This window comes from Hermetia illucens, chromosome 2 (genome assembly GCF_905115235.1).
Source record: "Hermetia illucens chromosome 2, iHerIll2.2.curated.20191125, whole genome shotgun sequence".
Taxonomy (NCBI): Eukaryota; Metazoa; Arthropoda; class Insecta; order Diptera; family Stratiomyidae; genus Hermetia; species Hermetia illucens.
In genome coordinates this window covers 161,577,431-161,591,206 of record NC_051850.1, presented here as the reverse complement: position 1 = coordinate 161,591,206, position 13,776 = coordinate 161,577,431, and the positions used below count along the sequence as shown (strand labels likewise).

The 13,776-nt window shown below is 41.3% G+C and overlaps 1 protein-coding gene across 1 annotated transcript; it reads left to right on the top strand.

Moving 5' to 3' along the window:
- Nucleotides 1-435: 435 nt before the first annotated feature.
- On the top strand, nucleotides 436-1,377 carry LOC119650240 (inactive glutathione S-transferase D3-like). Its single transcript, XM_038052822.1, has 2 exons — nucleotides 436-850; nucleotides 998-1,377. The coding sequence occupies exons 1-2, from the start codon at nucleotides 506-508 to the stop codon at nucleotides 1,316-1,318; spliced, it is 666 nt and encodes a 221-aa protein (XP_037908750.1). The 5' UTR covers nucleotides 436-505; the 3' UTR covers nucleotides 1,319-1,377.
- Nucleotides 1,378-13,776: the final 12,399 nt, after the last annotated feature.

Below are 13,776 nucleotides of genomic sequence, written 5' to 3'. Positions count from 1 at the left end.
TATAATACTTATCAGACCACCCTCGTATTTGAATTTGTGTAGGTACTAGCACCTCGAAATACCACGAGAGCCCTGATGCCATGTAGGCCATAAATGAATTCCGCTTATTGGAAACATTTCTCTAACATTTTACGGTCTCCTTGGATCATCAATTCAGTATTTATTATAATACCCCTCTCCCCCTCTTTTTAGGTTAAATCACGACAATCATAATGCGTCTCGAACGCCTGATAAATGCATATCTAATCACAATCGAGTGACAAACCATATTAATAAACACACGTAAGTTATAATAACATGCATAGGTGGATTTGCTTGATTATTATATTCTGCGTGAAAATAGAAAAAGGCCCACCAGTGATTTTAGCTCCAATTTTGATACCGTCCAATTAAATGAATCATCATTTCATAGATAAAAAGCGGGTATTTATAGCAAAACGAACATGACGGGAACTCAGTGTGAGGTTCTTAGTTATTCCGTGAAGATCCTCATTTCGACTTCAACATGGGCAAACCTATTATTTATGGAATAGATGGAAGTCCTGCGGTTCGTGCAGTTCTACTCACAGCCCATGCCATCGGTTTGGACTATGAATTACATGAAATCGACCCTCACAAAAGTGAACAGAAAACGGAAGAGTTTATAAGAAAGAATCCACAACACACCATCCCCACCCTTGAAGATGATGGAAAATGCATTTGGGACAGTCATGCAATCATCACATACCTCGTCAGCAAATATTCAAAGGACGATTCCTTGTATCCTAAGGATTTATATAAACGCGCAGTAGTGGACCAGAGGCTTCATTTTGAAAGTAGTGTTTTAAGTCCTCGAATGATTGCTTTTGGGGTGAGTAACTACTATAAATGAATAAAATCTAATAAAGACGCTTTAGCAGTCTCCAAAAACATTAAATTAAATTAAATTTACATAAAATTTCTTCCAGGAAATTTCTGTAGAAAATGCTTCATTAATAATATTTTTTGCATTTTTTAGGCTTCCTGGAAAAGCAACGATCCGCAGAATAAAGAGAATGCTAAAACCGCCATAAACGAAGCTTTTGAGTTCCTCGAGAAATTCATTGGCAGCAACCAATACCTGGCTGGAGCCTCCCTCACTGTTGCAGACTTTTCAATTTTGGCTACCTTCTCAACTATAAATCACTACTTACCTGCCGACCCAGAAAAGTTCCCAGGACTATGTAACTGGTTTGGTAGGATGACCAAGCTTCCTTACTACCAGAAAGCAAACGGCGAGGGCCTGCAGAAAGTTATTGAATATGTTAATGAGATGAAGTCCAAACAAAGTGCAAAATGATTCTTAAATTTTAGGCAGCAAGTGTGTGGATTATAGTGTAGAATGAAGTATAATAAAACTATATAAATTTCGAACATGCAACCCCTTATTTGAGCACAATTGCAACTGTGGCGGAGTATTTCTCAACTTAATGAAAGTAAACCCTAAACCACTAGCAACATATGGTATGACTAATAACGATTTATTAAATTTCCAAAAAGTGCATGGTGAAACAAATAGACAAAGCCAATATCTTCCCAGTAAGCGTGCCATATGTAATCAATAAATTTATGATAATATACATATCAGGCAAACCATTGCACCTTCTTTATTACTGACTCCACGAAAAGCTATCACAAACGGTGCGGTAATAAGCAACACAAACATCTAGATTTTTGGTCGACGACCACTAAATCCATATCCTTAAAAACTGCCTGGCATCCTGACCTGCGTCATCGCTCCATCTAAAGCAGATCTGCCACGTCCTTTTTCCTACCATAGGCGCGAAAGTATATGTGGGTCGCGACTTCGAAATTTGACTCGATCTTTCGACTGCGTCCTCCAGTTGAAAACATTCAACAGCTTTTTATTAGAGTCTTCAATGGAGCCCTTTTTAACGTTTGTTTCGCTTTTTACTGATCAATTTCTTTGCGCTTTGTAACAATTTCCTTGACTCTTTTTACGAACATTTTTACCTCAAACTACTTGGATTGGATCAGGTCTACTGGAAGACTAAGGCATGGGCGGGCTGTCAAACTTGTCAAATTTCTTGTCAAAAAAAATGTTGTCAGAAGGCTAGGTGAAAGATAAAGGACTGCCAGAAAGCTTAAAACTGCAAACACACGTAAAATTTCAAAAAGAAAATGGTTGATTGGGGCAAAGAGCGTTTAGGACTCTGACCCGGAACCGTTTGACACATTACCCCAGGTCTAGCATCTCTCCTCTTCCTTCTTTTTTGCCTTCATAATGCCTTGCCACGCGACTCCACGTGTCCTAGTTCTACAACATGCCCTGAATTATGGTGCCCGGCGACGCAAAAAACCCTTCTGTCGAAAGGCGATGGCGATGGCACTCTCACCTTCCGCACGTATCATTAATCACATCCTGGCAATATATGGTCGCACAGGCGTGATTGTGTGCAGGTAAGATTGAAAATACCCATGTTCGCTGAGTACCGTGCTTTCGATTGAACTGTAGCCACACGTCTTTTATGAGGGCCGCGATCTATCTACGTCTCGATTTTCTTTCCCAAGATTGCTGCCGTGCGCAGAGAGTACGGGCTCTCTCTTGACAAGCGACAACTTTCTTATTTCCCTAACCTTTTCTGAGGTATATAAGCTTCCGCTCAGCAGCATGGAGAGCGATCGGAATAACTCCCGCTATCACCATTACAGCAGGCTTCGAGAGAGTACGATAGGCTGACATAACTCGCAGAGCCGTTTGTTTTAGACTTGCGCTAGGCGGTTACGGTATATTTCCTTACAGAGGGAGTCACCGCAATCATCAACAAACGACGTCTGCTGGATATGGGACCTTCGAAATTGGACATCAACCAACAAATCGCAAACATTCTAGCCTCAGCCTTGCCGGCGGTGTTGCGAATCTGCCTGAAGAAGCTCATCTTCGTGTCTATCATGATGCCGAGGTGTTTCACCGCTGGCTTCGACAAGGCTATGGTTGCACCCACCTGAATAGAGAGGAATGTCGGAACCCTCTCCTTGGTCAGCACAACGACTTCGGTTTTCTCTAGAGCTAGGAAGACCCCATGCATAGGAATTAATTTGCTTATTTGCCACATCACCATTCCCAGTTTGCGCTAAGCTTGCTCCACCATGTGTGCGGTAACCAGTGCCGCAACATCATTCGCGTACGCGATCAGATGCGATTCATCAAACATCTCGAGTCGTAGAAGACTATTGTAAAGGCGCTCCAAAGCTCCAGACCCTGAGTCGCCCCTGATGTTACGTTCGTTCAGCGCTGTCTTGCACGGGTCTCGTAGAGTAGGACATAGCCTTTTAAATATTCTCTCAACATCCGCAATAAGTAACCTGGAGTATGGAAATGATTTCCAGTGCCTCAAGCATATAGCAACACGTCGCGGAATTGAAAGCGTCACAAGAAACACCCCTCGTAGACAATGGCGACTATGTGTGTCTCACCGCTTGGACCACCTCCACAATAGCATCAATTGTGGATCGCCCCATTCTGAAATCATATTGTGTTGGTGGCCGCACGTATTGCGTCAGTCAGTCGTGGCTAGATGAGCTTTTCAAGCAGCTTCCTCGCTGTGTCCAACATACTGGGAAACAAGGTCGTCGAATAGCAAGTTCGGCTTATATTATATTTACTAGTTTCAACACTTTGCTAGGAATACCATCCGCTCCTGGTGCTTTTTGTCCTTCGTCGACAAGACCTGCCTCCTTTACTTCATTTGCAGTGAATAGTGGGCATTGCTCAGTACCCACTCATTCATCGACAGCGTCAGCTAGAATGGGATGGACAGGAAAAGGACCTGAAAGATTTCTTTCATCTTCGCTGCTTCCATTGAACAGGATGACCAATGTTCACTGAATTTATTTCTAACCAGCTTATACTCAAGACCCCACTGTGCTGTTTACATCGATGATTAGCTCCTGCCAGTAGCGTGTCTTCTGCCTCTTGATTTCGTGGCGGAGTTCTCTTTTTCGCTCTTATACTCAGCGGATCTAAGCGTCACTTCGTCTTGGCCTCTTGCGCTGAACAATTCGCCAAAGCCTGAGGCAGTTCCTTCGTAGGTTTGCATTTTCAGTCGCCCACCAGTACACGCGTAATTTTCCTTTTGGGAGCCGATGCATTACAAGCTGCGGTGATAAGGCGCAATGAATTGGCAATTCAGTTGCAACCTGTCTGCACCTCCGTCTGGACACAGATTTACCTCTTTTGAGAGAGTTTCGACAAATTTTGCAACGTCGATTTTCCCGATGTTCCACCCAGTAGGCGTTTGTCAGACGGCAGAGCATTGGTAAGAGCTAGCTATTTGTCACTTCGAAGGAAATGTACTGATGATCACTGACCGTAAAATCTTCCAGTATCTTCCACCGTTGGACGCTGAAACTAAGGACTCCGTAGCAAAAGTTACTTCAGAGATAGTGTCCTCGCAACCAGGGCGTCGGAATGGCGGTGTGCTACCGGTATTTACGACAATAAGCCCTACCCCGGCGGAATAATTAAAGTCTCCTCCGACTTGGATTTACGCTTCCGTGTTTTTAGTCTCGTCTTTCAAGATGGCCAACCTATTCCGAAAAGCTTGCATAGATTCGTTCGGTGTGAGGCAAAAGCTGAAAAACGTCACTTCTGCCCAGCGAACCCAAACGAAGCCGTCTTCTCGACCATATATGTATCTGGTACCGCTGCCATCTTGGTGAAAAATACGGTTAACTTACGAGTGCGGGCCCAGGAAGTAGCGGAAGCAACACGTAAGCGACCATCAGATAGTGATCCCTTTCGAGGTCGATGTTAGCGTCTCTCTTGTTAGGTACATCCATAAGACAACTTCTAAATTTGTTTTTGATCATAAAGTGGTCAATCTGATTGCTAGTAAGATGTCGGTCAGCTGAAATCCAACTGACCTTTTGGCAGGCTCTGTACTCCAACAATGTCCCGCTAATGATAATACGGTGCAGAAATCGCGGAAGTTGCAGAAATCCACAAACATCGTAGCATTATCATTACGGTCACCAAGAACACGTTTTCCCATCACATGTACGAGCAAGATGCTATCAGGGCCCACCTTGACGTTCAGATCACCCATCACGACCACAGTGTCACTTTTAGGAAGCCCCCTTGAACTGTGTGTATTTGACAATTGTAATGGTCATTAACCTGGATCGGAATCAGAAATTAGTCGACACCAGTTTCGCGTCTGCTACTACTCGGTTTTCCAGAGAACAAAAGTACATTGCCACAAGAAGAAGAGGAGTATTCGATAGTCCAAGGTGTGGTCAGTCCCTACCCAAGGCGTTGTTGACGTTTCGATAGCAGTAAAGTTTCGAAATTTGCAGGATGCTAGCCCACATATTTCTATCCATTTTAGTCACCCTTTACGACAAGCAGGGAATACTTTGAGAGTATGCTTAAGTCCCAACTGACAGGGCACTGGGTCGTGAATTAAACTCGCCTCAATAGGCTACGGTGGTGGATCCCCTAATCCATGTGAATGAAGCTGATCCAACCTGAGAAGTCTCTTGGGGCGATAAGTGTGGTAGAAACGGAAGACGTGACAGACCCTACCTCAGATGGAGCGATTGTTTAATCCAGGGCGCCGGATTTCGGCGCAAAGCTAGAAAGTTTGGAGTTCCTTATAAAGTCAGGCCTAGACTGCGCGTCTAACATCGTATTGGGAACATGATCATTAAAACACTCCCATTCAAGATTTTTCTAAGTAATTTAATGTTTCATTAAATAGAGTTATGTAAAAATAAAACGTTTAATGTTAAAGTAGGTACAAAACGTATTTAGGACATTATTTTTGCATTGTTGTGTTACATTAGTTATATTTAGTTTTCAGAATAGTGCATTTTTGCGGTTATGGATATATTGAAGTACAATATAGATATATGTAATTCATAGTGACATAATTTTTGACTATCTGGATTGATACGATGATTTTTAGTAACTCATTTTTAACATCTATGGTATGTATTGTGAAGTTGGTCATTTGAAAGATTACAGTTGTATCTATGAGTTCCAAAAATTACTTTCTCTACTATCAAATTTCCGTTTAGGTGGATGTAATTTAAAATCAAAAATAATCACATGATGAAGATGATTTCTTTCTGAAGTAATGTAATTATATATATTCCAAAGGTAGTAAAATAAATCATTTTTTTGTGTAGCGATTATTCTCTAAACTTAGCAAGATGATGAATATTTTTACAATAAGTACATATGCGGATGAGTTTGTATAATACAATGAGTTTTATCAATAATTCTAATTTTTATATACATAAAGTGACCACATATGAAATAATATATTTCAAGATCTTTATCTCAATTTTGGACCGAATGGAGGTCCTTTTTCATTTCTTTCCCACAAATCTTAAACATTTCAGGATAGTTACAGAGTGCTATAGGAAGTTTAACATAGAAGCTACTCATAACAAGTGTAACAAATAAATTCATGACTACACTACATGTAAAGGTAAAAAGGCTAGCAAAGCAATCTTAACAGAATACTAGAGAAATGTTTATGTGAGGATCGTGAATTATGTGAATGGAACAGTGAATCAGTTGTATGAATTCAATTTATGCAACTTACACAATATGAGAGGATGTATAAACATGAAAGAGTGTTTAACAATAAACAGGGCTGAGAGGCTGTAAAAAAAATGAAGCTTTCTATACATGTAAAACAGAACAGTTTTCCCACCAAATAGTCAATAGGATATCAAAGGATTAGCACACCTAAGGACTTTTGGCTTCAATTGAAAGGGGAACTTGAGTGATCAGAAAGTGGATATCTCTAACAAATAATATGATTTAATAATTATGTTTTTACCTAAAATATGGGGGTTAGAGTTGAAGCATTTCCGGGCAGAATATGACTTATATAAATTGTTTTCCTTCCCTGCCACTAGGTTATCACTAGGTTCAAGCCATGTGATTAGTAAAATTATTACGGCAATGAAGATAAGACAAAATACAGGGTGCGGCAGCATAACTTCCTTTTTTAAAATGCGCGCCACTGAGTTAGTTGATGTCATAGCGGAGCGCTAGTGGTCTCGTTCAAGAGGGGATACTGTAAAGTTTTGTCCCGACACGGTTCAGTCGCCGTCATGCGTTCGAATAGTGAGGAGCGTGCCTTTGCCGTTGAGATTTACTTTTCAAGCGGATGTTCGGTCATTGCAACACAGCGTGCATTTCGGAATCGCAAATCAATTGTTACATGGGTCACTACATTCAGACAAACTGCAAGTGCGACAAAAGGAAGAACTGGAATCCCTCGGCCCGTTAGATGACCTGAGAACATTGAAGCAGTGAGAGCGTCAATGTTGCTAACAAGAGTCATGACAAACGCCAGAAATCGGTTTACGCAATGTATGGAGAATGGGGGACGTCACCTAACAGATTTGATCTTCAAAACAATGTAAATAAAAACTTTAGACATGTACCTACATTATAAAAAATAAATAAATATTTTCCGATGCATACAATAGTTTTTATTGAGTTTTGAAAAAAGGAAGGTAAGCTGCCGCACCCTGTATATTATGGTGGCAACGTCAGCACCGAAAACTAACCAACCAACAACATCAAATCGCATTAGTCAAACGGGAAGAATAAAGATAGGAGACTACAACTTTGAGACCGTTGATAATTTTTCCTATCTAAGGTCGTAAATCACAACCAATAACAGCTACGATGATGAAATCCGCGCACAGTTGTTGTCAGCCAACAGAGCCTATTTCAGCTTACAAAAACTGTTCCGCTCGAAACGTCTCACCATAGGGTCAAAGTTCTTACTGTACAGGACAATGATTTTGCCAGTCCTTATGTATTCCTCGGAGACTTGGGTTCTGACCAACAAACGAACTCTTGGCCGCGTTCGAGAGAAGAATTCTCCCTACATAAGGATGGACGATAGCATAGGTCAGGACGCAAAACAGCTTTTACAGATATCGCCACTAACCCCGGCGCAAAACCGGGGTTTCCGAAGTACCTTATTAAGGCAGGCCTAGACCGGATACCGGTTGTTGCGCCGTTGTTGATGATGAATTATCTTTTCGAGCCTTTCCAATCATCAACATCCTCCAACAAATTGCTCCAAAGCACCTTAAAGCATCCAGTATCAGCGTTGTTGGATGCGTCTCAAAAAAGGGTTCGGGAACTTGTACCTGTTAAGGGACACCTTCAACGGTGAAAAAATGGAAAAAAAAAACTTACAAAAAAAGCTTTATTGCCAAGGTAGAACGAGGAGAAAAATGACGAATACCATAGATTATTCAGTTTAGTTTAGTTTGTGACTGGGACAAGTGTTTAGTTTATGACCAGGACAAGTCATAAATTAAACATGCCTTTGAACCACCACATATGCTGAAAATTTCTATTAACCAGAATAAAATTAAGTTACGGCAACTTGTGCCTCCGAAAGTTATATCGTATTAATGAACTGTTAAAAATTGTAGAAATTTACAAACTCTTAAGCAGTTTTAGATATTTCTAGCTACACCTATTCTTTGGCCATGGACATAGATCCCATTAAATAACAGCAATAGAGTTGTCGCCCTTTCTTAAAGTGGGACCTAACCACTGCCACTTCCGCCTGGCATTAGTTATTTGACTATAACCTTTTGTCTTCTTCGATCAGTATTGCATCAGCCAATTTTATCAAAATGACGCTGATCCGATGAACCAGACTGATAAATATTTTCTAAATCTATCAGTTCGGTTAGCTGTGGCTGACTATAGCCAGACAGATGGAAAACTGATCGCGTAGCGGACATTTTTCTTTGTTTTCGATCGAATCGAAACGGTCGCTTATCGAATCCTCACAACTATTTTTAAGCGTCAGTAATTAAACATATAGAACATTCGGACTAAGGTGAAATTGAACGTTGGAGTAACTGGAAGTTGCGTCAATGCCCTAGCAGTACGTTTTTCGGTGAGTTTCTCGTACCTTTCACGCGATTTTGCCTGCCTTAGCGGATGTTATAAGTATCATTACAACAAGAGATGCGTTACTCCAGTGTAACACTTTGGAAGCCACATTTCCCAACGCTTCCTTGCAATTGAGGAAGCATTGCACCTGGCTGGCCTCAACTTTCCATATACAGTCAGTAGGACAAATTAACTTTAGTCAGCAAGAGAATGGTGTAATTAAATTTTAAAAAACTTAAGTAAATAATAAATAGGTTAGAGCGGTTTGATTTTAAAGTGTGGGCACGACTAGCTGCTGAATAAAGAAGCTACGATAACTAATAATAATAATATTGTCACTGGATCCTAAAAGAACTATTGTGCCTGTTTACTGGTTATAGCACGCCTATAAACTATAGTATATCGTTTAAACCGACTGAAACTTTATTATGATCCCTACTTCCAAGTATTTCAATCTGGCATCGGGGTATAAAATATTCTCCCAATCTACTTTGCACAAGTTCCGGACACTGTCCCAGAGGTTTCGTCACTCTCCTCACAGAATCTTCAGATAGTGTCCGTAGGTATCCCTAGTTTCCCCAGGCGATAGTTTAGCCTACAGTGACCAGTAAGTATTTCCACTATGATCCGGAGGCCTTTCTTGGTGAGGTTCAAATAATCTTTCGAGCGCTTGGGTTCGTATCCCTCAATGAGCACCCTGGACTATTCCCTTCCTGGTAAATTGGCCCAGTCAAGTTCGCTCAGCCGTTTTTCTTCATTTTTCAATGTCGTGGTCATGAATCCACTTCCGACTCGATAGAATGGCTATGGCCCATATAGCGGCGTTGCTGTTCCTTTCCTGGCCAGCTCATCTGCTGACTCAGTGCCTTCCTGGAACCTAGACCTTATTGAACGAACCGAGCGTGTTGAGTTCGTTAAGGCATTCCCATACCAGTTTGGATTTTACCTGGTAAGACTAATAGCCGCTTGGCTGTCGCTAGAATAGCTTGTTCTGCCCCCTATAGTTCCTTTCGAGGTTGAAGGAGGCACATCTATGGCATGGTTAATTAGAATCTTTTCGAAAATCGTGTAGCCGCTTCCACCAGGACAGGACAGGGTCCACACTAAATGAATCGGACTTGCGAATATTAGGAAAGCTTATCCATACACGTAATAGCCACTGCTAAATGTTGAGGGCCTATGATGTGTACGGACAAGCTTTTACAAAACAATTTCACAAACCCGGTCGATTTAGTACGGGTACTGCCTATTAGATACACGGCATCCGCTTCCTTGTATAAAGAGAATAACAATGACTGAGTAACGAGAAATGGGAGTCGCTACAATCGGCTTCCAGTACACAGAGCAAATAGGGAAAAAATGCGAAAAGTGCCTGGAGAGAAAAGGAGATGGAAAACAAAAATTTCGCAATATGTATTTTTAAGCAGTATTGAGTCTGTAAACGACTGACGTTCTGAGTCTATAAACGACTGACGTTCTGACGTTCCCCCTTTGGAATGGGACAAACACTGAACAACGATATAAACGAAATATGTCGAAATTCAAATATAATTTGTACTTCTAAATGTCAATTATTTATTATTTTTGGACCACCCTTCCGATAGTACATAAACCACAGAGTTAACAGGTCTCTACGAGCAATGAATTCATGACCAAAGACCAATGCTTCGAACATTTTGAAGTATAGCGGATTTGGATTCACTCGCGATTGCATCCAGATCAGGCATTTGATAAAATAAAATGGCGAAACCGATCACTACGAGCCAACCCCGTTTGCGAACGGGACAAAGGCTGAAGAAAAAAAAAGAAGTGGATTTGGATTCACTGGGTCTTAATTTCGCATTTCCATTGTAGTCGACAAGTTTTCTCATTCAATTCAAAACTGTTCCCAATATAATATTATTCATATGTGTTTTTCTGAAATGCACGGGCTCAATTGCATGGAGGTCTGCACATAACAAATTACTTTGGTGATACTACATGTTACTTTGTTGGTCGATACAATGAAGACCTATAAAACAAGTGTTACTTCTATTAAATCTTTAATAGATCAATGATACTTCAATACGTTTTGCTGAGCAGTACAGGCTCTAACAGTAAGAGATTAGATTTTCACCTGCTACTTGTAGTCTAGCCTAAAATGAATAGACAAGGGGTAGCTTCCTCCAAACTATAATTTTTGGTTTCAAATGTAAATATATATTTCGGGAGCGACTTACCCCCTTCATAAGTACAGTAAGCTACCTTGGACTAGCTGAGCAACTCTCGAAAAGGTGGTTAAAGCATTAACCACATCGACCCTGTCCACAATGATTCAGACCCGTCATTGTCTGCTTCGATAATCATCGTTACAAAAATTAAAAGCAGGATCAATGGTGATTCATGGACGTAGTGGATCATCGTTCTAAGCGCCTCCCCACTGACGATTTGACATACCTTATAGACACATGAGTTGGAGCATCTGTTTTCCCCGTTCAAACTCTTATAATACCTTTCAACCAAACGATATACTTCTCTACGATGCTAATTTAACACCATCTAAAACGCTTGAGACTTCCTTGTTTAACACGGATGTAGGATTCGAATGCAAACAGCTTTCAGCGTTTTATATTGCTAACGTGAAAAGACCTATCATAGGCGCAGACTTTTTGGAGTATGTGAATAAGGTCGCAAACTTAACAGGGAAACATCTTTTGGCGATAGAAACAAGTGCACAAAAAGCAAACTGTTGCCGGTAAAAGTGGATATACCTAAAATTAAATTATTTGAGCGAGTTGTAGCCCCATGATTGCGTTTTGGGCTCAATTTGTGTTATTATTATTAAATTTAGTGATCATAGATTACAAGAATATATAATCGAATCGACTCTGCTCTTCAAATTGGTATTCTTATTTTGTGTTAGCGCTTTTTAAAAAACACAGCATTCAATTTCAGGGTAGTTTAGGGCTAAGCGTATATTTGGCATCTAAACGTTTGCCTTTGTATTTCTCCTGTTTACTCCTTTGCGGTGTATAGCGCTTATACACAGTCCCGGGCTTCAATAAGGCTGGGTTTCAGTTTCATTATTATCAAACTTAATGCTTTGCAAGTGATAAATAAACAAAAATATCCATGACAACCGGGATTCGAACCCAGGGTCAAAAGATAGAAAAGCTAAAAAATCTCGACCACCACACGCATTGAATGTGGGAAAAGAACAATGTACGACATAAATAAACTCAAACTGGAATGCCAGCAATGACGATATAAGAAAACCGTGAAATCTTAGTTCGATCAATTTGAGTTCGGCCGTATATCCTTTGAACACAGATTGCCCCGCATACAATGTCGTTAGAAACAAGATGATCGGATCGAGTAACAAGCCTCGGAAAAATGCTAGCACGTCCACCTCAGCCGACGCGGCAGGACGGGCCTCGCTCCTGCCGAGAAATGGGCAAGGGTTCTCGACGCTTGGACGGCGTCAGGTCGTAAGCAAGTTAGTCCGAGCAAAACACGCTAAATGTTGGCATCTAAAGTGAAAAGACCGAGGAAGTCGCAAGAGCCTTTCGGAAAAGGCGCACTGATATTTGCGCTCTGCAAGAAACCCGATGGTCTGGAGCCAAAAGTTGTAATATTGAAGTCGAACGCGGTAAAAATGGCTATAAACTTCTCTATTTCGATAGCCGACACACTCAAGTGGTGTTGACATTGAAATCTTAGAGGGTTTCCGTGATGCCATTAAAGAAGTTGAACGATTTTATGATCGGCTGATGAAGCTCACCATTATATTATATAAGCTGATATAAACCGATCGCTGTATTCACATCTTCACCGGGTACGCATGCCGAGAAAGATGCCTTCTCGTAACTTCTCGATGGAAAAACTTTTAACGTGCCTGCTGATAACTATATTATCATTACCGGCGATCTTAATGGTCATGTGGGTGAAAAGGCAGCCGGTAACAAGTGCCATGGGGGTAAGGGATTTGGAGCGCGCAATGAGGGTGGCGAGCGTGTAATCGATTTTGCGGACACCCATGATCTTGAACTTATGAATACATGGTTCATCAAACGATTATCTCATCTTCCTACATTTTATAGTGGAAACAGTAAAACGCAAATCGACTATATTCTCATAAGACGCCGACATTTTACCACTGTCACTGATTTCAAAGTCGTCCCCTATGATACCATCACACCTCAACATCGGCCGTTGATTGCTGTCGTGGGAATGAAGCCACCGATAAAACAGCGAACGCACTGGCCCGCTACGTAATAAATGGTGGCGATTTCGTGAGAAGAAAGAAGAAATGATTTCACTTACGCGATTACCAACCATTACGAATGTGGAAGAATCGTGGAACCAAATGAAAGACACGATCCACAAATCCGTTTCTGCTACCCTCGGGTTCACCAAGCCAGGTAAGCGAGACATCAACCGAGATGCTTGGCTTTGGAATGACGATGTTGAAATGAAGGTCCGTGAAAAGAAACGCAACTTCGCGTTTCTCGACGATAAAACGCTGGCCAATTGTCAAATTTATAAGAATGCCAACTGGGAAGCAAAGAAAGCAGTCGCTGTCACCCGAGCGAACATCTTTACAATAAACTGGACACACAGGAGAGAGATCTGTATCGACTTGCCAAAAGCCAATACGAACGCACACAAGATATCGAACACTTTTGTTGCGTTAATGACGCTTACCAACTGTCGAGTCGCGATTTCAACTGAAGAATTTGCTCATCCTCCATTTCCACAAATTGCCGACATTTGGAGCAGTTCCACCTGTCATCGCAACTGAAGTCGAGGAAGCAATAAAACGAATACAATCGGGGAAAGCACCAAGACCTGACGACATCGCATCTGAG

What these genes read in the sequence shown, in the direction of transcription:
- LOC119650240 (XM_038052822.1), top strand. Translation starts at nt 506, where the DNA reads ATGGGCAAACCTATTATTTATGGAATAGATGGAAGTCCTGCGGTTCGT. An exon ending in CTCGAATGATTGCTTTTGGG is followed by an intron (nt 851 to 997) that starts GTGAGTAACTAC and finishes TGCATTTTTTAG; the next exon opens with GCTTCCTGGAAAAGCAACGA.